Source organism: Bidens hawaiensis, unplaced genomic scaffold, assembly GCF_021521415.1.
Source record: "Bidens hawaiensis isolate Kalapana, Puna unplaced genomic scaffold, B.hawaiensis_p1.1 tig00007984_1, whole genome shotgun sequence".
NCBI classification, from domain to species: Eukaryota; Viridiplantae; Streptophyta; class Magnoliopsida; order Asterales; family Asteraceae; genus Bidens; species Bidens hawaiensis.
Window position 1 is genome coordinate 779,425 of NW_027491558.1, and position 27,124 is coordinate 806,548.

The 27,124-nt window shown below is 35.4% G+C and overlaps 3 protein-coding genes across 3 annotated transcripts; all 3 read right to left on the bottom strand.

The window, feature by feature from the left end:
- Positions 1-5,224, bottom strand: LOC143636555 (T-complex protein 1 subunit epsilon-like). Its single transcript, XM_077104121.1, has 9 exons — positions 5,025-5,224; positions 3,607-3,925; positions 2,548-2,896; positions 1,957-2,089; positions 1,804-1,856; positions 1,382-1,484; positions 1,119-1,285; positions 932-1,045; positions 1-212 (listed from the first exon to the last, which is right to left on the bottom strand). Exons 1-9 carry the CDS (start codon positions 5,221-5,223, stop codon positions 42-44), a joined length of 1,608 nt encoding a protein of 535 aa, XP_076960236.1. The 5' UTR covers position 5,224; the 3' UTR covers positions 1-41.
- Positions 5,225-11,452: 6,228 nt separating this feature from the next.
- Positions 11,453-16,720, bottom strand: LOC143636538 (uncharacterized). The gene is made up of 2 exons (XM_077104108.1): positions 16,607-16,720; positions 11,453-13,280 (listed from the first exon to the last, which is right to left on the bottom strand). Exon 2 carries the CDS (start codon positions 13,228-13,230, stop codon positions 11,470-11,472), a length of 1,761 nt encoding a protein of 586 aa, XP_076960223.1. The 5' UTR covers positions 13,231-13,280; positions 16,607-16,720; the 3' UTR covers positions 11,453-11,469.
- Positions 16,721-18,854: 2,134 nt separating this feature from the next.
- LOC143636539 (actin-related protein 3) lies at positions 18,855-25,531 on the bottom strand. The gene is made up of 9 exons (XM_077104109.1): positions 25,352-25,531; positions 23,718-24,186; positions 21,745-21,891; positions 21,569-21,661; positions 21,204-21,323; positions 20,533-20,643; positions 20,312-20,437; positions 20,109-20,207; positions 18,855-19,026 (listed from the first exon to the last, which is right to left on the bottom strand). Exons 1-9 carry the CDS (start codon positions 25,399-25,401, stop codon positions 18,946-18,948), a joined length of 1,296 nt encoding a protein of 431 aa, XP_076960224.1. The 5' UTR covers positions 25,402-25,531; the 3' UTR covers positions 18,855-18,945.
- Positions 25,532-27,124: the final 1,593 nt, after the last annotated feature.

A 27,124-nucleotide genomic window follows, 5' to 3' on the forward strand; every position in this document is an offset into this window, starting at 1 on the left:
TACATTTAATCAAAACTTGAAAGTTGGTAAAAACCGTGATATCAGTATTCTGACGGAGAGATGACATCATCGATCTTCAAGATCATCTTCACGACTTGTGTGGCAAGCAAGATCTGTTGTTGCTTGCCGATTAAGGTTTCGAATACGTTTTGCTCACGCATATCATTCGTACCAGTATCGTTGCAGTCGATGCCACAGCAATGATTGTTCTCCTACACAAATTCAAACCAAAATATGTTTAAAACTAGGGGTGAGCTTTAAAAATCGAATTAACCAAACCGAAACCGAATTAACCGAAAAAACCGAACCGAAGCATTAACTGATGGTTAATTTTTTGTATTTTTGAAAAACTGAATTTTCAGTTTCAGTTCGGTTTTCCATTTTTAAAAAACCAAAAAAAATAACGGACTGAACCGATTGATGGTGATAAAGATTATTAAAATGATGAAGACTGAGGCTAAACTTTGAAGATGAACAAGATGATATATAAAGATTAGGACTAACCTTCTGGTGTTTTTATTATTAAGAACTTTGTTAAATTTTAAACTCTACGACTCTAGCAACTTTTAGTCGTATGATTCCACGTAACATGTGTCTATTTTTGGTTTTTGTATTTAATATATTTATGGTACTCAAATACATTCTTACAAGCTTAAAGTCATCATCTTTATTTTTAAAATTTTTTGCAATTTCTACACATAAATGAAAAAAAGCCGACTATAACCAAACCGAAACCGAAAAAAAACCAAAAAACCAAAACCGAACAGTTTGTATATTAAAAAAACCAAGGACTTCGGTTTCGATTTTTCCTAAAACCGAACCATGCTCAGCCCTATTTAAAACACATACTAAACACCAACAGTTAATAAATATTATAATTACCAAATTTGCCCCTCTACAGCACCCTGCTATATACTAATGGCATAAATACCTTAATTTGCTGTGCTTTCACTGCAGATAATGTTTCAATCGGTTGCAAACCGCTATTCTCCGCAAGAGCCATGGGTACAGAGTCCAACGCATCAGCAAATGCCCTGATGGCATACTGTAAAAAAAACGGCATATTCAGTAAATAGTTACACAATGGGACCCACAAAATGTAGATTACGGTTTTGTACCTGTTCAACGCCTGGATATTTATCAGCAGCAGCTTCAACTGCAATTGAGCATGAGATTTCTGCAGCCCCGCCACCATATACAATCGAGTTGTTACGGATGAGATTTCTAGCAACACATAATGCATCGTGCATGCTGCGTTTTGTCTCCTCTATCATCATCTTGTTACCTTTATTCTCACAACAAATAAATTTAAGTATATAAATTAATATGATCAAAAAACAATCGAATCAATGTTATTAATATACATACATCTATAACTTACCTCCACGAATAAAAATGGTAACAGCCTTTGAGTTTGCACAGTGCTCGATATAAACCATTCGATCTTTTGTGGTACCAAATGCCTTTTCTCTAACCAAACCAGCCTGTCACACAGAAATAATACAACATTGCCATGAGTGCCTATCTACAAGTAATGCATACAAATTCTTTTTGTAAAGGAATTCTATAAATCTCTCATGACGTAACTAACCAACTCCTTGGAATTGATCTAAAATCTTTCACATGCACACAACAATTATAATTTTTACCAATTTACTATCATTATAGAACACTTGTGTTTTCACGTCTCTTGAGACGTAAAGGTAAAAATGCCCATAATATTTGTTGCGTGCACATCAATTATTGTTGTTTACACAGTATCTTCCTATAAACAAGCATGAAAGAAACATGAAACAAGATTACCTTTCCTAGTTTTTCAGGTGTTAGTTCCTGGAACCTAGGAACAATTCTACCACCTGCATGATTAAATAAATAAATAAAGAGATTAATGAAAACTGTGGTAACAGTTTGTATTAAAGCAAAAAATCTTATAAATAGCTTTTAGAAGGCACAAACCAGTAGCTATTGCTATTAGCTCCAGTTCTACACCACCAACCCATCTGACAGCTGGCAAATTTCTGTTCATCAGTAAGTGATTTGCTTCATCGTCAAAGCCCCATTGGCAAATTACCAGTGTAGCCCCTACATCCTGAACAGATCAAATTCAAGAGTTATTAAGGCATGAAGCTCGAACAGCCTAGTACAGAAAATGTTCGTCTGGTTCAAGAAAGGAATTTAAAATTATGATTAATGTGATAATACACACTATACTATTTCAACAATAATCTAACTTTTCGACAGAAAAAAGAAAAAAAGAAAAAAAACATCAGTAGAAAGTTTTATGCATTGAAATTAAACTTGGGCCAATTTTGACCCATTTAACCCACTTCCTTTTTATCATTTTTTATCAATACACATTTGAACAACACTTTTGTCTTTTTAAAAATGATTTAGGAAGCCTTACACATTAAATATGAACCTTGGGCCACTTTAACAAATCTTTTTAATTGGGTCGTGTAGATCAGCTTCCTTGTAAAAGGTATCCAATGTTACCCATTCATAAGTAAACAGGTGTAAACTCTTTACATAATATATATATCAACTTACCTTGCATTTCTGAACCATGTCATCAAAGTACTTCTGTTCTTGCTTCCTCAAAGTTTGAAACTTTTCAACTGTATCGATGTCAACCTTATGTTTGGTCTTGGGCTTCGGCGGCTCAAATGGGCAGGTCAAAATAGCAATTTTAGCATCTTCAATTTGCTTTGGCATTTGTGGGTGACTCATGTCTTTATCAACAACAATTCCATAAATAAGCTCCGTGTCCTCTAACTTCCCACCAACCTTTCCTTCCACTTTGATCAAATCTAGGTTAACATCCTTCCTCTCTAAATCAGCAACAGCCAAGACACTTTTTACAGCAATCTCAGCCAAGCTACGTTTGCATCGATTCACACTAAAAGGTAGAGCTCAATTAAAAATAATCAAACAAGGAAAACTAACAGCAACTTCCTATTAAAGATTGCTCATTTAAAAAGGTTGTATTGCATGTGTTATAAGCAGACAAGCACTATTGAGTGCTTGGGTGAAGGGAAGTGTTTATATGATTGTTTTAGGGTAAAATCAGTTGTTTGTTTTCAATAAAGTGAATAAGCAGGTTAACTCTTTAAATTGCCCTTAAAAATTACAAATTTACCCTTTGCAACCAACATTAAAATTAGGCACAATTAGAATCCAGCTTATGATATTTTACCAATTTTAGCAATCAACCTTTTCATAACAAATTTCACATGTTTGTGCTTATGTGTAAAATATTAACAAAGGTTGAAAAGATGATCCGTTTTCACATTATACTTAAAATATTTATTATAAGACACATCAAAAGCCATGTGACATACATTATTACATAATCACTAAAATGGCATTAGCAAATAAGATCCCATCAGCAATCTTGAAAAAAACGGTAAAAGTTTGACCTTTTACCAGTTGAACATGTCATTCGTCGCAACAACCAGTTATAAAAAAGTAACTTGATTGATAAAATAGGATTACTTTAAAGTTAGTTGTTAGAATCTGGTAAAACATGAAATACGTTTCTATTTCATGCAATTCGCCTTTTCTTGAATAAGTGATTGTTTCATGAAATACAAAATAACAAGAACTCACATTTTAGAGGACAAGGTGGTCATGCAAGTTTGAACCAACGGCTCAATATTTGTAGCACTGAAATCAAATTTATGGGATATCTGTTCCAAATGATCAACAGCAATCTTTGAAGCAATTTCAAATCCTTCAGCAACTCGAATAGGATGAATTCCACGTTCTAAAAGCTTCTCGGCTTGTTCTAAAAGTGCACCAGCTGCAACAACTACTCCAGTTGTTCCATCACCAATTTCATAATCTTGACTACGTGACAGTTCAACCATAAGCTTTCCAATTTGGTTGTCAACGTCCATTTGCTCCAGGATTGTTGCACCATCATTTGCTAAAAATTAATTAGAATGTCAGAAAAACAAATATTAAACCAACAGATTCTTCTTACGTTTATAAGCAAGCGATTATAGCCCAATTTAAAACACCTTTTAGCACACATAAGATTCTTTGGTTGATTCACCCTAGATATAAAACCAAACATTAAAATACATATAAACAAAATAATTAGATAATACATATTGTTAATTGTTTTTATCATACTTTTATACAAAACTATAATTATTTATACAAATATATATTTCATAAACTAAATAAAAAGCTCGTTTAGACTCATGAGCTTCGAACTCGATATATGAAGCTTGAGATCAGACTCTATAAGTAGGGGTGCAAACAAGCCGAGATACTCGCGAGCTACTCAAGATCGGCTCGTTAAAAAGCTTGCTAGAGCCGAGCTTAATCGAGCCCGACCTCGAGCCTAATAAGTAAGCTCGGTTAATAAACGAGCCCTGTGCCATTTATATAATTTTTAAAATATATATTTAATAACTATTAATTAATATATATAATGTTATGAAAAAATCAATAAAAATAACTAAATGATATATATTATGTTATACATATAATATTATAATAGAAAAAAAAACATATAAAAATAATTATAACTATATAAAAAAATTAATTAACAAATAGTAAACGAGCCGAGCTCGAGCTTGAAAATCTAACAATGAACCTAGCTCGAGGTTTGAAAATAAAGCTCGAAATGAGCCGAGCTCGAGCCTTATACTATAAGGCTTGCTCAGTTCGAGCCTTTTGTTTATATATTTTATATATTCACAATTATACATTTTATATATAACATAATACACATACTAGTAATTGTTTTTATCATAACTTTATATAAAACTATAATTATTTATAAATATGTGTATATATATGTGTTTGTGTGTATTACATAAACTAAATAAAAAGCTCGTTTAGACTCGTGAGGCAGCTCGAGCTCGATACGTGAAGCTCAGACTCATACTCTATAAGGCTCAGCTCATTGCAAGCTTTTATCGATCCAAAACCTAATACCTAAAACTGAACATCTAAAACCAAATAAAACCCTAACTATTAACTAATCAAAACGACATCGTTTAAACAACACGTACTGATAGTAATATCGCCGTCGGGACTCTGGAGCATCTTATCCATGCCTTTAGGACCGAGTGACGTACGGAGGATCCGAGACACGGCTACACCGGCGGCGATGTTAGCCTTCTGAGCGTCTAATCCGCGTAACCTGCTTTTGCTTTCCTGTTCTCGGAGTATTATGAACGGACGTCCGTACTCGTCGAACGCTAACGCCATTGTTGGTCAGATCCAAACACAGTGACTCTATGCTGGTGGTTTTGTTTTGCCCTAATGTTATATATAGTGCTTGGGTGTGTCTACGGGTCGGGTATTAGGCTCAACAAAATTAACTAATCGGTTTTTGGTTAATCGGTTTGATTTAATTATTAAGTTTTTGTGAATGGTCACGAATAATTCTTCAATTGGACTGCTGAGGTGCACAAACTGGTTTGGGTTGAGAACGGTTTGGTTTGGTCAACAAAAGTCAAAACCGGTTTATATCGGTTTCGGTTTCGGTTTGGGTTGAAACCAGTTTCTTACAATGCTGCGATCGGTTTCGGTTCGGGTTTTGACCGGTTTTGGTTCGGTTAACCGGTTTTTGTGGAGAAAATTACAAATCGTTTCCAAACCAGTTTCTATAATCGGTTTCAAACCAGTTCGGTTTCGGTTCGGTTAATCGATTTATTTGCCCGCCTCTATCTGGAGACGCTCAATTTTCGATCCGGAAAAAACCATCGCCTAAGGCCTACCACTTGCCGGAAGATGCGACGGTGCGCGGAGACAAACCCCGTTTAATTCAAGGATCCAACTATTGAATGTCGCATGCTTGACTAGTCTCTCATTATCACCTAATGTTATGATGTAGCTTGGGTGTTTGTGTACTAGTTGGGTCGGTTAGGCTCAAGTAGAGGTGCACAAATCGGTTTAAATCTCAAAATCGGTTTGGGTTAAAATCGGTTCGACTTGGTCAATAAAAGTCAAAACTGATTTATGATTGGTATCAGTTCGGGATGAAACCGGGTTCTTGTCCAGGTTACGATTGGTTTCAGTTAGGTGTTTGGTCGCTTCGGTTCAGGTTTTTGTCTGGTTTCGATTCGGTTAACCGGTTTTTGTGGAGAAAACTACAAACCGGTTCTAAACTGGTTTCGGTTCGGTTAATCGGTTTATTTACCCACCTCTAGGCTCAAGCACTCGACCAAGTTAACCAAGTAGGGTTGGGTTTGCTATCCAAAAGGGGGGTTGCGGGCCAGCTTGTTGCCCGCTTACCTGCCACTTCATTGTAAATTGTTTGGTTGTTTTTTATTATTAATGAATCATTAAGACTATCCATATTCACAGCCCAACCCAACATTTCAATAAAACAAAAATATTTCCTTTTTCCTCCACATATGTAATCCAACTTTTTTTAGCGGGCAATGAATCATTCAAATGGGTTGCTGGCCAAGTTCACCATATCGGAATACACTCGATTTTTTTATCCGAAGAAAACCCTCACCTAAGGCATACCACTCACCCGAATGCACGACAATGCACTAAGATAAAACTCGTTCAGTTCAAGAATCCAACTAGTAAAGGCCACCTACTCTCAAGTCTCCTATCATTACCCAAAAATAAATGATAGGGGCAAGAATAGGCCTAGGCCATATGGAACACCAAGTCTTTACCTTAGGTTGATTTTTCGGTTCAGTTTGATTTATTAGGTTGATGTTTTGGTCCGGTTAATAATCAAAAACAAATTTAGGCTTAATATTTTACTTAAAAATATATGAAATTGCTATAAATAGATGAAATCAGTGTATGGATATACGAAATGAATATGTAAGCGCATGAAATGGTGGTATATTACACAAAATACATTAAATGAATGTATAAAAGCTAAAATTGCATGAAATTTGAATGGTTCAGTTCAATTTGGTTATTTTCGATTAATCGAGGGTACAAAAATTAGTTGATAATGATTTTCGCTTGATTCGATTATCGGTTAATTTCAGTTCGGTTTCATTGGTTAACGGTTTAGTTATTGCTCGCCCCTAATAAAGCCTTGTTGTTGCTTCTTTTACCAAATGTTCCAATCCATGTCGGGCCTGGTTTTGGTCAGGTGGTGTCGGGATATTATAAAGGCTGCATGTTGTGTTGGGCATAAAATTTTTCATTTTTTGATATACACACTATGGTAAGCGCAAGAGAGACCCGAAAATATATATGTGGCACGTTAAAACGTGAAATAGCAAAATCTAGACCAAAATATTAGAAAAGTACCATGTCATAATGGTAAAAAGGAGTTGTTCGTTTATGCTTAGACGATTTGTACATGATCACGCATAACTCCGTTTTGAAGGAAACTTACATCAAAACGCAGATAAAAATAAGCATGCCGCAAACTCGCAAAGGCATACTCGGAATTTTATAAAAGATTGTATTTTAAAGGCAAATTGGAAATAAATAATACCACATTTTGTGTATTGGCCGATAATAATCCCATATTTAAAAATCACTATCAACAGTCCAACCTTTCAACTATTTTTGTATCAATGGTCCTCCGTTAAAAAACACTTAACGCCGTTACGTTTTTTTTTTCGAGTTTCAAACCGATATTTTAGGGCTTTTGATCAGAAAAAGGATACGAGTCAACTGATGTAAAACTTATAACAAATATATAACTTTTTTTTTCATATATTCATCCCTACAAGCCTTGATAAGTTGCATAGTGATAGAATTGTGACATATATCTTACAACATCTAGTGCTACACATTTTCTTTTAGAAAAACTGATACCATCTTATAAATATATAACTTTCTTTTTTCATATATTCGTCCCTACAAGCCATATAAAAATGACATATAAAGGGGACATTATTTTGCAACATTAATCATTAATCTTAATGACGAATGATATTGAAAAATAACGGTTTCAATGGACAAATACAAGGTCCATTTGTTACACTCTTTATTACACTTTAAACAAAAACTATTCAAAAGAAACACCCGACAACAACAACAGCTGCTACAATTGCGTAAACAGCAGAGGCCTTAAACGATGGAGCATCACCTTCGGCAGGTGCAGCGCCGCTGGTTGCGCCACCAGCAGCATCGGGAGATCCAGCATCTCCAGCACCGGCAGCACCAGCAACAGCAGCACCTGCACCACCACCAGCAGCAGCATCAGGTGCCCCAGCTGCTCCCCCTGCTGGAGCTCCTGCACTGTCACCTGCCGTAGCTGGCGTATCGGCACCAGCCGATACGTATGCCACCATGGCTACAAGGACGAGTGCAAGAACAACAAATCGGTTGATGGCCATCTTATTTTCTTTATTTGAAACAAATGGGATATGGTCTTTATTTATTTTTGGTATGATGATTTTGGTGAGATTGAATGAAGTACAATGTTGGATTAATATAGTGGAAGAAATTGAAAAGTGGTTGTATTGACCGTTAAAGTCGGTAGTTTAATGGTATTTTTGTTTCTTTGTGTTCTAGACCACAAAGATGTTGAATCCAAATATAGATTATTAACCTAAATATAGAACTGGAATAGATTTTCAATGACTTTTATTGTTTGACATACGTCTGTCATTTCTACCCGAAACCTGAGACCCAACTAGAATAAGAAAATACCAGGAATACCCGAACATGATCAAACCGACCCGAAAAACCTGAAACCTAAAAAAAACTCGAACATTTGCTGTCTTTTGTTTAAACATACGTTTTGGTTAGGAGTCTTTGGTATTTGAAATATTAAGTTTAGAAATTTTTTGACATTATTATGTCATACTATCCGACCAACTCGAACTTTAAATGGGTCCGAACTAACAAAAATGGGTTGGGTTTGGGTTGACCTGTATAAAAACAGGTTGACCTATTAACTCGTTTAAGTATTTGAAAAAAATATATATAATTATATTTTTGTTAATGTTTTTTTGGTTTTCCATTTCTCCTAATACACCATTACAATTTCCAATTCGATTTTATGAACTTTTAATATTTTCAAAAAAAATTAAATAAATTCATATTACTCATTTGCTCTACTACGGACTCTCAGATATAACTATTTTGTTTTCTAAAAAACCTATAAATATATTTTGATAAATGTTCGGGTTCACTTTCGGGCCGACCCAAATTTTGTATGCGTAGGTTATGATTTAAATTTGACACGAATAATAATGCGAGTCGTGTTCAATAATTTGGGTCATCAGCCCATTATGAAGCCTTAATAACAAGTAAACATCCCAAGACCTAAAGTTGTAAGTCCTGAACACTTAATAAACTTAAACTTGAATCCAAGGTTGTTATCTAAACTATATAATTGTGTCTTATCAAGTCTAAAGCCATGATTAAACATTATAAAATAGTTAAAATCAACTTTTAACAAACCGTTTTACGTACTTAGAACTCTTCATATAGATAATATATTTGTTTTAATAGATAACGATTTGTGCTAAAAAAACACGATGTTGCAATCAAGCATCAACTCGATTTCTCATCATAATCAAGTTCGATTAAAGAAATTTCCATGGTGTATTTGTCAACTTAACAAATGTCAAAACGAGATTCATGTTTGACGGGCATCGATTCATAAACTTTTTAGTTAAATCTCTCGAGTCAAGTTGTATGCACATGTAAACAATGACGAGTGAACAAGGAGCGTCGATACGACAACCATATCCTGATTTTAATCGCACTACTATAGTAGATCCATAGCGCACATTTAAGGTACAAGAAAATTTAAAAGATCTTATGAACACATTTGACAGGCAATCCAAACAATCTTAATATAGCTTACCATGAATCAAAAGAATTATATGAACATATACAGTAGATAGCTTTCATATGAATATGAATCTACCAAAACCAAATTGAAGTAATATCAACCACATACTTGCCGAACATAGCTAGAAAGGCGACAGCTAAGCAAATAGCCGTACCGTTTACTAAACTTGGCAAACGAAAAAAAAAAACAAGTGTGATAAAAGTTAACACCGTAACCAACAACGATCTAAACACACTGACAAATATCACATATAAAACCCACTATTCAAAAAAAGTAGTATGAAATCACACTATAACATCCGGCTCTTAATAGTAACCAGTATTGTTCGCTTTACCTATAAGAAACCACTAGTTGAGATTTTTCAAGAGATCATCCATCGTTATCCCACCCAAACACGTTTAACAGTGTGGAGTTCTGTTCTCGTAATCTCATTCACAACCAATACACCTCAAACTACAATGATAGTGTTTGAGACGTGTTATTCCTTATGACCCAGTATCTGGACTAGAATAATGTGGGACTCACCTAAAGAGCCGCATACACAGACTATTCCTTATGACCCAGTATGTAGAGGTGCACAAAATACCCGGTTCCGTACCCGACCCAGACCGGTTCCTACTCGTACCCTACCCTACCCGCGGGTACGACCTGGTATTGGATTTCTTCCCAGAACCGACCCGACCTGTCGGAACCGGAACCGGAAATACCCAACCAGACCCGACCCTACTTGAAACCCGAAAAAAAAACGGTCAAATACCCAACTATACCCTGAACAGGTTCCTACCCGCCCCGATTTTGACTTTTGTTGACCATACCTGGAACCGGCTCCTACCCGGTTCCGGTTCCTGAAAATAGCCGGTTTGTACACCTCTAGTCGTATGTAACACACATTAAATAATCAGAACAGATCAAATCCAAGATTGATCAAGTTCAAAATCTCAAATAATATGAGACTCAGTATTAAACCACATAAGATAAGATGCATTATGGGAAAATCAAACTCTTTATGATGTACAGTAGGTTTAGCACAAAATTGTGTCATGTTTGATACTATACTGTGTTACAATGTACAGCTAGAAAACAACAGCATACAAGCATGCGGAAAATCTTTCGGCTGCAGCCCTTCTAAAACACAGGAGCAACCGAAGAACACAAAGTAGGCCTAAAACTGGATCTAAACACGGAGCCTAATCGCTACATATTACAACGGTATTTACAACTATAAAACGGGCTGCATATACCCTGTACGAGATTCTAAGAAAACATAAACAGATTTCTAATACAACAAATCAGAAACTAAATGACTGCATGACAATGTGGGGATGATGTTACAACACAAAACATGATATACATGAAAAAAATAATAAAACTAATTTTGGAGCAGACCAGCAGTTGATGAAAATTTTAACTTGTCAGCTTCGTCCAGGTCATAACGTTTCCCTGAATACGGTTAATGACAAAAGCTCCAAAAGTTCACGCATTTCTCTCACGCACACACACAAATAACTATAAATGTATCACGGGTTTTAACTGTTTAAGTTGATTTTACCACAATAATTAAAGCATTGAAGTCTGTAGAGATATATCGCTATAATATAATCCACGCCGTGCTTCCAAATGTGTAGAACTTACTTTTTATAATCCCAAAAGCTGATTTTTGCATATAGTGATTTGATGACAAACAGCAACAAGTTGAAGACTGTAATCCCACCAGATTAGCGCCTTCGTTTCCCGTAATACGCGTCTCGGGACCGGGAACGGTGATGTCGGCGGTCATCGTCGGGCATAGCTCGGGACCTGCTCCTGGACCGTGTTGAAGATTGACCACCACGGTCCCAGTCATCCTCATAACTGGTGTTGCGGTCCTTATGGCGGTGATGTTCCCAGTAACTATCTTTTTCTTCTTTGTACTTGTAATCTTTTTCATACCTATCACGGTCCATCGGATCCCGCTCATCACGGTGCCTTTTTTCAGAGTTTTCTGACCATTCACGGTCTTTTTCCTGAGAAACCGCGTTTGACCGAGTGGCGGTCAACTTTTCATGGCTAACCTCACCGCCACCGTACCCATGTTCCGAATCGCCATCTTCACCACCATAACTTGACTCTCGAGTTCTTTGACCTTGACCTTGACCTTGACCTTGACCTTGACTTTGACCATGGTCTTCCCGACCCCATCCCATACCCATACTCGTGTCACCCATCATCCCTCGGTTAAAAAAGGCTGGGTTCACATGTGGCGCCACCCCAGCTAACCCCATGGGATTAACGCCGGGAAACTGTGGCATCATACCGGGAAAACCGGTTCCTGGAAACCCGCCATACGCCCCACGACCCATATATATCGGGTCAAACCCAGCACCACCCATCATACCCTGAGGAGGCATAAACCCACCTGGCGGACCACCAAAACCAGGTCCTCCATAGCCACCGCCAGCTGGCCCGTTTCCAAACCCGGGTGTGTTCATATTCTTCGGCCCCATCCCCCCTCTACCTCTCATATTCCCACCACCCCGGTTCATACCCCCTCGGCCCCAATTACCACGCCCATAATTTCCACCGCCTCTTCCTGCCATATCATTCACCGGTCTTCGCCCTGGTGGTTCCGCTTGAGATTGAATTGGTTGACTTTGACTTTTATTACTATAAGAAGCACCCATTTGTCTTATGCTTTGCGGTGAAGCAAAAGCCACCACGCAAGGCCGCCCGTTGAACAGGTAACCGTTCATCCCATCTTTACAAGCAGCAACAGCGCTCGAATCATAAAAGTCAACTTGGCAATACCCCTTCGACTTTCCACTAGCCCTTTCATCAAAAAACTTTATTTCTTTCACCCTTCCATATTGAGACAAAACATTTTCCAGCTCAGCATCTGTTGTCCACCAGTGCAACTCCCCAACAAAAAGAGTCGTTGCACCGTTGTCCACGGGTGGTCTAACTTGATTCCCACCCATCTGATGGCCTGGCACTGAAACATCACCTGGACCATGACCTGTATTTGAATTTAACATAGGCCCATTATCATTTCCAATGGGCCCCGATACGGGTTCAACTGAAGGTTTTTGGGTCATGTGAAAGTTCATACTGTTACTCTCCTCAGGAACCATTCTTTTTTGTGAAAGATCAACAGTCAACCCTTCTTTATTCAAGCCAGCATTTGGATAAACGGTTTCGGGTACAGGCCCAGGTATGTTTTTATCTCGTGGCACCATAGATTCAGGTTGGGCTTCAGGGAAAGTCGGTTTTTGATCATGGAAATTTCCATTCCCAACATTAACAGACGGTTGCGACTCGGCCCGTTGTATTTGTAGAAAATTTTCACCAACGTTAACATCGTAGTACAAATCATCATATTCATCATCTTCACCACCAATTTCATCATCTGCAAGTGCAGGAATTGCTCCGTCACCATGATATCGTGTCTTTTGGGACCCACCAAATTCCTCATCTCTATAATCCAATTGTTCTTCAGCCATCAAGTAAACACCTCGTCTTAATTGACGAGTCAACAACAATTTAACTTAACCTGCATGACATAGAAAATGGTCACTAATGTTCATGATTTATCACTTGCATATCTCAACAAAAAGATATATGAATAACAAAATTAATATTATCATTATCCTATACATTCTTAATACATACTAAGGTGGGATTTTAGAATTCTAATTGCCTTTGTTAATGATAAACTAAACAGTTAGCAAACTGATAATTGATGTATGTAAAGAGACTTAGACTCACAACCTAAGAGTTGTAACAATTCACTGATACCAATCTACCATTGGGCCAAAGGTCACTTGGTTCCTAAGCTTTAAATCCCTACAAATTACATTTCAATTTGTGACTCGTTTCCATCAATCATCTCCTAAGTTTGTATAAATAGACATGTAATATTTTAAAAACCAACAGATAGAAAATGAGATATTATAGCTAGTAATCAACTCATTAAATATAACTGATAAATAAGTTATGTGCATACAGTTCAAACTATCTATGTCCTATGTCCTATGCTTTTGTTCAACGCCCTGCTTGCGGTGCGCCCATATGATGTATATATGTGTGAACCCTCGGGTGGGCAAAAGTGAAATTGCACTAATTTTGACGTTATTTTACTAATCTCGTGAAAATAACGTTAAAAGTGGCGGAAGGTTAATCAGGCATTATGTGGTGGCACTGATAGCCGAAAGACAAGGGTACACGCACCAATCGGCCGATGTCCCGTTGGTTGAGTGTTATGTGCCTTATGTCCAAGGCTTGATGCAAAACTACTATCGAGCCGGGGGTCTCACCGGAAGCAGCCTCTCTATGCCTTCGGGGTAGAGGTAAGGCTGTCTACATCTTACCCTCCTCAGACCCTACCATAGCTTTGCTATCGGTGGGATTTACTGAGTACGATGATGATGATGATGTGAGCTTTTGTTCTTTCACATTATGATCTACAGTACACATCAACAGGATACAAACAGAGATGCAATCAATGCCACACAGAATAAGTCTCATAAATCAAAGAGCCTAGCTACTGATTTAAGCTTCAAATCATAATATATATATATATATATATATATATATATATATTTCTTGCAGTTTATTGATTCACTAAACTCTCTTAAAATGTCAAGCTTTACTCTGTTTTGTTAGAAACTATCAGAAAATGACCAAATTAAAGTTGCTGCCAGAATCTTAGCATGCGATTCAACTAACAAGCAGTGTTGTGCAAATCGATGATTAATCACTAATTGGTACTCTACCCATGTGATTTCGGTTTCACCTACTCGGGTTGCAAACGATTAGCAGGGTTGCAAACGAGCTACTCGAGATCGGATTATTAAAAAACTCGATCAAGCCGAGCCTAAAAGTAACCTCGTTTAATAAATGAGCCCAAGCCCGAGCTTCACTTATCGAGCTCGTGCCGGCTCGCGAGCCTGTCATTTATATAATTTTTTAAAATATATATTTAATAATTATTAATTAATTAATATATATGTAAACGAACCGAACGAACACGAACAAGGCCTTGTTCATGTTCGTTCGTTAAGAAAATAATGTGTTCACGAACACAAACAAACACAAATAAAATCGGCAGAGCCTATAGATTGAGACCAATGCATTCATCAACGTGAATAATGAAAGCCTGTAAACGAATTGAATGAACACGAACAAAGGCATGCTCGTGTTCGTTCATTTAACTTTAAAAGAACACGGACACTTAATCGAACAAATATTTATGCTCATGTTCGTTTATATAAAAAGGGACATTTGTGTTTGTTTGTTTAAAATCTAAACGAACATAACTGAACAAAGATAAACGAATATAAATGAACAAATATAATGAACATAAACAAACATAAATGAACTTTAATGAAAACACTTAAATGAACGCAAATTAACAAATATAAAAACCTTTAATCAGATTACCTATCTAGATAATATTTAATTATGTTCTATTAATACATAAACAAACATAAATAAATAAACATAAACGAACATAAACGAACGTTCATGAACATAAATGAACGAACGGAACATGTGTTCATGTTCGTTCGTTTAATTAAACGAACAAAAATTTTGTGTTCATGTTCGTTCGTTTATTAAATAAACGAACTTCCCGCCGAACGGTTCACGAGTAGTTCCCGAACGTTCGGTTCGTTTACAGGCCTATATATATAGGATCAGAATCATGTGAGAACTTTTTGGGAATTGAGAACTATGAGAACCATTTTAGACCACAAAAAAACCCAAAAATAAAAAAAATCATAAAACAAAAAAAAACACAAAGATAAAAAAAGTAAAAAAACCAAAAGTTCTTATTTATCATCCCGGTTTCTAAAAAAAAAATTCTCGGTTTAGCTAAATTATACATATACATATACATATAATATGTACATATATGTACACACATGTTTTTTTCCTATACACATATGTATAATTTAAGGTAAATGATAATGTACATATGTGTACATTACATAACTAGAGATTAAATGAAAGTATACATATGTGTATAGGTATAATACGAATTAAAAAGAAAAAAAATCGGTTTTTTTTATTATACATATATGTATAATATGTACACACATGTTTTTTCCTATACACATATGTATAATTTAAGGTAAATGATAATGTACATATGTGTATATTACGTAACTAGAGATTAAATGAAAGTATACATATGTGTATAGGTATAATACGAATTAAAAAAAAAATCGGTTTTTTTTAATGAAACCGGAATGAAATATAAGAATTTTGGTTTTTTTACTTTTTTAAAATTTTCGGTTTTGTTTGTTTTATAATTTTTTTAGAGGGTTTTTTTAGTGGTCCAACATGGTTCTCAAAGTTGTCAATTTGCCAATGGTTCTCTTAGGATCCTTACCCTATATATGTGTATATATATATATATATAATATTATGAAAAATTAAATAAGCATAACTAAATAACATATTATTTTATACATAAAATTATAACAAAAACAAATATATAAAAAAACATTTATAATTACATAGCAAATAATCGATCAATAGTAACCGAGCCGTGCTCGAGCTTGAAAATCTGCTCACAAGCTGAGCTCGAGCTTTGAGAATAGATCATGAAACGAGCCGAGCGTTTGCACAATAGACACAAAATTCGTCTCCATCTAACCTAATTACAAATAATAATAATAATAATAATATCAAAATTCAAACCTAATCTCCTCAATTTACAAGTAGCAACAGCTAACATAACGTCTAAATTTCTAACATAATAATAATAATAATAATCGGATCGAAGCTCAATCGATGCAAAAACGACGGTAAATTGAGATAATTAGGTACAAAAAATGGCGATTAAAAGGATGAATAAGATGTATGTATGTATACCTGTTGTAGGAGATCGGAGTTGATAGAAAATGAATTTGATTTAACGAATTGAGATATTTATATATGTGTGTGTGTGTATATGTATGTATAAACACAGTGTGTGTGTTGGTTGGTTATTGGAAGCGAATTCAGAAACCTAATTTCTTATTTTTCTTCCCCCTTTTGTTTTCTTCATCATAGTAATTGAAAACGTGTTACATAAAATACAATAATTATAATAATATATTATTCACTTTCAAAATATATGTCAACTTAAATGGTATTGGCCTATAATAATCACAAGTTAGTTTATTATTATTGTTGGTGTCAAATTTTAAAAAATTGACACTCAGTGGTTCCCCGTTAAAAAGGTAGGGTTGAGCATAAACCGGGGAAAACCTTATTTTTACAACAGGGTCGGTTTCTGGGTCCTTAGAATCCGGGCCGGGTTTCACGGGTCTGACTATTTTCTCTTTATGTAAACCGGGGAAAGACCATGAGATTCGAACCGATCAGACCTAGTTATTTACAATAGTTCAGGTCCTCGGTCCTGAGAATACCACTAAACGGGTGCGAGTCAAGTCTCGTGGGTTTGATCCGTTTGCAAAACACTACTAAAAAGGACTTAACAACCTTTGATCGGAAGGGGGATACGAATCGAAGCACCGTTTCGAACTAATGTTTACATCAATCAATTCGTTTCCTTCTTCCGATCAAAAGCCATACATTATTTTGAAATTCAGAAATATGTGTGTGTGTGTGTGTTTATATATATATGTGTGTGTAACGCCGCTAAGTCCTTTTTGACGAGGGATCATTAGAGGCAAACTTTTTAAAATTTGGAACCGCCAGTGACGATAAATTGACTTGGGATTAGTATTCGCCAATACCAGTTAAGTTAACACGAATTATTAAATTCCAATAAACCTATTAAAAAACTTACATAAACTTGTGACAACCTATTAGGGGGGAAAATCGCTCCGTCACGCTTATGCCTGTAAACAAACCTAGCGTTCAGTGGGAAGTTCGTATATGTTCGTCTATTTAATTAAGCGAACAAACATGAACACATGTTTCGTACATCATTTATGTTCGTAGACGTTTGTTTATGTCCGTTCATTTACTTACCAGCATCTTTGGTTATGAGTTATGTTATCTCACAATCCTAAAATCAACCTCATAACCTTAATACCCAAAACATCTCAATCATTGACCATTTCCACTGATCAATAGAATTTGTTATCTTGAGTTCAAATTTACCAAGACATCATACCTATAAAATATCAGCATACCTATAAAATGCAAGTAATTTTATATGATTTTAAGAAGATAACATAAATGTTATAAGATGTCATAAGGCATGATCACAGCTTGTCATGGTCGTAAAGTGCTGCATGAAAGTCATGATCATGATAAAAGCAATGTTTTAAAAACCGATTTTTTACTCATACCGGATTGGGCTAAAAGATGGTATAACCGGTCGAACCGGGTTGTACCAGGAGGTTCAACCGGCTTATGTAGTTTACCTTGTAATTTGATATAATTGCAAATTCAACTCAAAAAATAACCCAAAAACATATGATTTCATAATAAAATATAATCCAAAAGTTAATCCACAATTAAAAAAATAATACAACACTACTCGTTTTTAAAAAATAATCCAAAAGTATACTTGTTTCAATGTTATTCGCTAGGCTAAAAGTAATATTTAAAAAATATAGGCCACAAAATATCAAAAATCTTTTGGGCTTTAAACGGTTTGCCGGTTTAAACCGGTATTTTAGAAAAAACCGCCGGTTTAATGTTCTAACAAACTGCCCAAAAATACCGGACTGAAAATACCAGCCTGATATGCGAAATCCGGTATTACCGGTTCAACCGGCCGGTATGAATCGGTATTTAAAACACTGGATAAAAGTACTTCCTGAAAATGCAGATTTCAAACAAAATAATAAAGCTATACCGGAACAATTTCCATGATATTCCTAAAATAAAAAATCGGAAGTAGATACGCGTTTGTTTAGTTTCGGCTAAGATGAATCAGGTTATCTGCTTATTCAGGGTAAAGCAAGTCGTTTGCAGTAACTTAAAAAGAAAAAGGAAAAAAAAAACAGTTTTCATTGATGTCTTGATGACACCATTATCTGGTCAACTTATGTCATCTTATAAATATGCTTATAGAAACAAACATGTTACTGGGCATCCTATATTCCTATAAAACAAAACCTATTTGCTTCTTAAAAAAAGAATACAATAAAATTCATTTTTCCTTACAAGAAATGAAACATTAATCTAGTGCACACCTAATCTGCAGAATGTACACAAAGCATGATTAGAGAGAAAAAAAAACGAATCTCGGATCAGTACATTCCCTTGAAAACAGGATTTGTTCTGCATATGCTTGCGCCGTATTCCTCATACTCTGCTTTCGTATGGCAAGCCTGTTCATAAAATTATTAATTTTTCAATAAATTTTAAAAACAAAAGGATAAAAACAAAAGTGTATATGGGTGGCCAGGCCCATTTAGTCTGGAACATGATTTAACCATTATTTCCCTGTCTAACAACCGTATCTAAAATATAACCAAAAAACAGACAAAAAGAGCGTATGTGTGGGCCCGACCCGTTTTGGACCCGGTTATAAATTACCCGTTTGCCCATTACCCAACCGACTATTGAGTTTTCAAACCATTGTTCTTGTTAAAGTGGGAAAAAAAAGAAGAATACTTCTTTATCTGATATTTCAAAAAAGAAAAGATGAAATGTGAACAGGTTGGTATGACCTGTTTTGGCCCTGACTATGAATTGCCTGTCTGAGGGCGTGCATGAAACCAAAATAACTGACCCACAACCAAAACAACCAAACCCAACTCAAAACCGACTGTTGGTTTTGTGTTTTTCCAAAAACGAATTTCTGGTTCGGTTTTGATTTTGCATGTACCGGAAAGCGAAAGGACTTTAATAATCAAACCAAACAGAACCCGTAAAAACTGACCTCTTTTATTGAATTTTTGAATTATTATAGTCGTTATTTTTGAATGTTAATACTTTATAAGAAAATAGTAAATGCTGTAGCCCCAAAATTGTAGAACTCTAAATGTATAGCAATCAACTAATCATTAGTTAAGAAAAAAACTTTAGGCCCAAACGTTCATGCTCAAATTCAGTATTTTGGGCCGCTTTTGTTTTCACCCCAGTATTTGCAAGCCCAAATGGCAAAACCGAAAAACCGAACCAGTTGTGAAAACCGAAAAACTGAAACCAAACGGTTTTCAAATTTTTGTTTACGGTTCGGTTTGAGCCCAAAACCGACCCATGCACACCCCTCGGTTTGACCCTGGTAAGCTGTTACCCAACCCGCCTACCCATCCATTTTGCCACATTTAGTGTTTATAGAGCTAACACGGAATGACATTTTCGCTTTATGTTGCAAATAAACTGTTGTGCTGTGCTAATATGGAAAGAGTAATAACAACAATAACAATAGCAACAACAACAACAACAACAATAATAATAATAATACCGTAAAAAATTCTGGTGTGGATGCAAGAACCGAGCCTCCAAACCATGCAGCATATCTCTGAATAGGATGACTGACTACATTGACTTCAACTGGCTGTGCCTGGAACCGAAATTATTATTACTATTATTATTATGATTATTATTATTATTATTATTATTATTGTTAACAATATTAATTAAGAATTGACGGATAAACATGCTTACTTTAACTTCACCATTATGCCTCACGCTAGACGCAAGAACTCGTGCATCAACGATCTTCTTTGTATCTCTTTGCAGCCTTCTTTGGAAATCTTTAAACATGGTTGATCCTCCAGACAACACAATATTCTGAAATTAGTGTCCAAAAAGATTAGCTTATCCTTTTGTATGTGATTTTGTAATTGTCATTTCTTACTTGACATGTATTAATTAATTAGTTGTACCTTATATAGAGCCCTTCTTGTATCAATTGGTGCAGACTGGATACACTTGTCTATTACTTCAGGTAAAGGGGTTGTAAAATCACTGTTGTATATCTCAGGATTAAAAAAAATCTGCAAAAAAAAAAAAAAAATTACCAACTTATTAAGTATTCACAATCGATATAATCATTTAATAAAGCGGAGACAGTAAGTGTTTATTACATCAAAAATAACATATTTTCATCATTTTCTAATTGTATGTAAGAGAAAATGTCTATTTCCATGCTATAAAAGGTTACTTATATGCAATGATAAAAACTAAAATATGTTGCATAATGATGTAATTAACATGGAAAGTAACTATTAATGGTTTAATACACCAAAATACAGCTTACATTCATCTTTTTATCATTGAAGTTAAGCGCTTCTTACCCTAATTGTATGTAAGATATTTTCAATTTTACCATTGTAGGTAACCTTCTATAGCACGTAAACTGGCGAAGTAACACACCATCATGTCATGCCTTCTATAGCTAGTAAAATGTGACGTGGCGCATCGCCTTGTTATTAAAAGACTGGCGCCATGTCACCATGTTACCTGCTATAAAAGATTACTGACATGCAATGGTAAACATAGTTTACATTTTGGTGTAATTAACCTGTGAAAATTACACAATAAAAGGGAAACAAACCTCGGGACCAAGAAAGCGTTCATAGCCAACATCACAAGAATACGGTGCCCCGGTCTTTGGTTTAATGCCTCGCCATTGTTTAATGTATTTGGATGGTTCCTTATCATGCTTATTGTACTCCTGTACAATTACAGAAAAATAAAATCTGGTTATAAATTCATGAAACTTGAAGCAGTGTAACAAAAAGAATTAGATAGGTATTGGCTAGAGGTGTTAAACCTTTTATCCATTTTTTGACTTCTATAAACGATCGAAGTGCTAGATATGTATTATAAGAAAAAAAATTCAAACTTCTAAAAAAGTGATTTAAAAGCTTTCTATACATTAGAAAATTTGAATGCACTTAAGTACGCAAACATAACTACCTTAACAATGTCAGAACTTGTGTAGCAATAAGTCTCCTTAATCTTTCGAGCCACTTCTAGTGAATCTTCGGGAGGAATGTGCTCCCCTCTTTCCTGGCAATTTCATGAGAAAGATTTAACTCAAAAATATTAAATTTGCAAATGTAAAATACAAATAAAAGTCAAAGTCAACATACACGCATGAGTTGTTGAACAAAGAGAGTAACATCTTTTCCAGATATTGGTAGTGACTTGATGCTGCTACCAATAACATAACCTTCTGCAACAGGTACAACATGAGTGGACCCATCTCCAACATCTACTACAACACCTGTCATCTCACACTACGCAAAAGTATAGGTTAATGTGATAAGAACTGAGAACCTGAGATTGTAAAATTAAGATAGTAGGCCTGATTCGAGATAGGCTAATCTCCGAATACAAGGTTAAAAACCCTAATTTGATAAATAAAACATCGATGCCTAAACAATTGAACATCCAGGTAGCAACACTAACACAAGCGGTTAAAAAAATAGAAAAGGGTTCCTGCTAGTCCTATTTTAGCGAACTGATGGACAACCCTTAATCGGGTTCGTTTCATAATATGAAAGTAAAAGTTAGAAAATGAATATACCATGACATTTTAGTTTGTACACGACCAAAACATTTTAGTTTCACAAATATGCTCTACCATCACAAGAAAATACAAGATGAGCTCATTAAAGGTGCTTATTTAGCCTAAAACAAGCAGATACAGTCCAAACACTACAAATTGCTTATCAGAGCTTTAAAATACAATAAGCAGATCATCATCATCATCATCGTACTCAGTATATCCCACCAATAGCAATGCTATGGTAGGGTCTGAGGAGGGTAAGATGTAGACAGCCTTACCTTTATCCCATAGGGATATAGAGACTGCTTCCGGTGAGACCCCCGGCTCGATAGTAGTTTTGCATCAAGCCTTGGACATAAGGCACATAGCACTCAATCATCGGGACACCGGCTGATTGGTGCATGTGCCCTTGTCTTTCGGCTATCAACGCCACCACATGATGCCTGATTAACCTTCCGCCACTTTTAACGTTATTTTCATGAGATTAGTAAAATAATGTCAAAATTAGTGCAATTTTACTTTTGCCCACCTGAGGGTTCACACATATATACATTATATGCGCGCACCGCAAGCAGGGCGTCAAAATACAATAAGCAGATAAGCAGTTTAAAGGCAATCCCAAACACAATAACACATTCTAGGTTGAACAAGTTTTAATGTTATTCGCCAAAGCAAAATGATTTACAATGATAACTACTAGTGAAAGATTCTTGGATTCAATGATATATTACACCTTATTAAGTGAGAGATAAAAAGATAATAGAAAATAAAGGCAGCATGATATTACCAGATTTGATACTAAATAAACTTGATGTTTCATTACAGTGAATGTTATGACGAAAGAGAATCAGTTTGAAAGAACTAAAAAGCTTTTCAATGTTTCTTTATTGACATACAATACAAGTATCCAATCAATTAGGTCTTTCTGTAAACAGTTTGATGCCATACAAAACAAATACAAAACTAAAATGTCTTGTTTGTCTTTCTAAGTTTCTATTATTGAATTTAGGAACCAACCTCATTTTAACTAAATTTACTTGTGAATAGCTCAGGTGGTGTGGGTTGATGTCATGACAGCAGCCCCAATCAGATGTCACACGCAAAAAAAGGCGTATGGGAAATAAAATATTATGTGCAAGTTCAGAAAATGATCTTTTCTCTAAAATCTATGTTCAAAAATAATTATTACCGCTATGCATCGACTAAATAACATAAATGGTGCTTGTGGTATGTTCATATTTTACTTAGTCTAGCGTTTGACAAGTTATAGATTTGGTACCAACCATGTAAGTTGGTTTCAACTATCAGCATTGCGCCTAACATTAAGCTGGTTGCTAAAATAAGGAAAAAGTGTAAAATCTGTTTCTACATTCTTCTAGTTATATAAATCTTTCTAAACTTAATTTCATGTTCATTGTTCTCCTAATCACACGCATCTAAAGATCTAAAGATAATCCTAGAATCTTGAGATACTAATCAGCATCAGCATCAAAGAATCAAAATAAATGCACTTTCGTAATAATAACAATATCAACAATAATCATAAAAACAAACCTTAGATGTTGTGTACCCAGCAGCCAAAGCAAGTACCGGTTGCACTGCAATATAAAGCCCTGGAACATTAAATGTTTCGAACATAATCTCGCCAGTATACTCTCTACTTTCCGGTGGAGTCAGTGGACTTTCAGTCAATAAAAAGTAATGATCCTCTGGATCACACCGCAGGTAATTAAATATACACTGCTGCCAAAACCGTTCCATTGCATCCCAATTTTCCACCTGCCCGTTTTTTATAGGGTAGCTTAGACTGTAAGTACTACTAGTTCTTGATTTGGATAATGCTTCTTCCCCAATAAAGAAATCAAGATCAGCCATTACACCCGCACTGTGTTGTGCCAGCCAACTGCTACTTCCCTTACTAGAGCCACGGGCGGGCTGAGATATGAATGATTCATTGACTGCAACTACAGTTGGAGTAATAAAACAGGGTTCCACGTTACCCGCAAAACCCATTTTAGTATACCTGCAGTACCACCATTGGTCATGCTAATTAGCTTTAGTATTATAAACAATCAGATAATCCAATAAAAAGTTAGCATACACAAGATTTATTCATTGGGGAATTTTATCAAAGAGGTGGTCTGCATATACATTGATACTGTGTAAATAAGTAACTAAATATGATTTAGGATTTGTATCAAACAGTTGGTGATCAATTATAATATTGAGTATCTCATGAATTTGATAAACAAGCGATATGGAATGTATATAAATCACTGGTTGCACTAATTGATTTTAGTTATATAAACAAAAAGATCATCCAGAAAAAGGTAAGTAAATAAATATCTTCTTTGGAAATTTTTATCAAAAGTGTCGTGTCCTTATATATGGGCAACGCACAAACGAATATCATTCAGGATATTTTGTCCACCAGTTGATGATCATTCATAACAATGAGTGTTGGATCATGAATTTTGTTAAACAAGCGATACGAAATGTACTAAAATCATAGGTTACTAATTGATTCTAATCATATAATCCAAAAACGCTAGTAAACAAACAACATCTTCTTTGAGACATTTCATCAAACAGTTGGTGTGCATACACATAAACACTAATTAACCAAACACCATTCATTACTTTCATCAAACAGGTGGTGATCAATTATAATAACAAGCAATTAGATCATAGACTCTTTGAGACATTTCATCAAACAGTTGGTGTGCACTGTGCACATATATAGATATCACTATCAAATGGTTGGTGATCAACTATAATAACAAGCATCAGATCATGAATTTTGTTAAACAGGCGATAATCATATTTTATGCTAATCAACTTAGTTATATAACCCAAAAAAGTTACTAAACAAACGACATCTTCTTTCGGGCATTTCATCAAACAGTTGGTGTGCATATCCATAACCACTAAATAAACAAATACCAATCAGAACTTTTATCAAACAATATCTTCTTCGTAGCATTTTATCGAACAGCCGGTGTGCATACATATACATAAACACTAAATAACCAAATTTCACTAAGGATTTATATCAAACAGTTGATGATCAATTACAATAACGAGTATTGGATCATGAATTTTGCTAAACAAGCAATATCTTCTTTGGGGCATTTTATCAAACAGTTGGTGTGCATACACATAAACAAAGCAATTAGATCAAAACTCACCCGGTTCCATTGTCGATTACTACAGCAGGACGAGACGTTGAAGGATCCATGATTCAAAAGCTCACAAACAACAAAACCAACAATAATAATAATAATGAAGTGAAATTGGATCTGCAATTGAGATCCGGTGTGAGGTTTTAGAGAGGAAGTGATCATGACGTTGAATGCAAGCAACGATTCAACAACAACAACCAGTATCCAGTATCATCATCACCATCCATTTGATTGATGATATCATTGGCGTATAATAATAATATGTTCTGACTGTTACTATTATTATTATTATTATTATTATTATTATTTCAGTAATAATATTTGATTGAATTGAATTGAATTGAATTGAATTGAATGAGAGATTGAGATGGGATCCCAAAAGTGTTTGAAACGCTCTGTTTTGGTTCGATTAGGTTAACCCGCAGGTGTTATTATGTATGGACTTTCAACTTATTATTTGTTGGTGTGTGGTTTTATATGATTTCGGACAAATGTTTTAGTTTTTTATTTATTATTACACTCGTTTTGTTTGGGTGTGTAATGAAGTGATATTTAAATGTTATTATTGAAGACCGGGTGTAGTGGGCGTCTCTTGTCACCTCGTTTAGAATAAGTGTTAAACACTGAAGAGGTTACGTCTCGATCAAGAGGGGTGGTGGAAGCTTGTATTGTGGCATGGGAGGCTCGGGTCACTCCCGTTTTTTTGTTCGGTAGTGTAAACTTATGTGTTTTGATTTCGTCCAAAAATTTTATACGTAGTGTAAATTTACTCGTTTTCCGTTTAAAAATTTTGAGCCCGGTGACCGTGGTTTATGAAGAATTTTATACGTATTGAGTTCAGCCACCACAGTTAGTATTGCAAAAATCCCGACAAGGCGTCGATTAATCCCTGATTAATCGCTAGTCTTCACTTCACTGATTAATATTGGGCTATCAACCAATTAATCGGTCAATGGTCAAATCCGGCACAAAATCAGCGGTTTCCCGCGAGATCCCAGCAAAAATCAGCGGTTTCTAGCGAGATTCTAGCAAAAATCAGCGGTTTCTAGCGAGATTCCAACAAAAATCAATGGTTTCTAGCGAGATTCTAGCCAATTTCCGGGCAAAATATGTTTGTGTATGTGTAAAACTGAAAATTACATATAAAAATGTATGCATGTATTTATAAAACTTAAAATTATATATTAAAGTTCGATCTGATTAATCCTAATTGATCGTTAGTCCCCACCTCACCGTCCGACTAGCGATTTTTACAACACTAACCATGCGTATTCGTCCAAGCTTCGCTACTGGATTCCTGATAGGACGAATTAAGCATTAAGACATGGTATAGGTAAAATTAATTAAGTGTGTAATAGGCTCAAGGTCGTGCCAAGCTAGTTACACGCAAGGCGTGCCTTATGGATTGTTATGTTATCATTAGTGTGTAGCTTATAACATAATGGGACCCATATAGAAACGGCTTGTGTCAAGAATATTCTCGAAATGCACCTACTTGTAACAAACTATGACAGTGATTGGTCCGGAAGAGGCCACTAATTGTCTTGCTCAATCTAACGAGTATAAATAGCCATGCAAGTCAACTGTAATGAGGTAATCAAAATCTATCTCGCTCGATTTCTTTATTCACTTTACTCCTCGAAGAATAGTTACCTATTCTCATGTCTGAGAGTGGCTGGAGAAGAGGCCCTATATCCTACAAGCCTGGTTTGTGTTGTTTTCTGTTGGTAAACTCCTGTCGTTCTTGGATTCACCACAACCAGCAGCTAACATAATTCA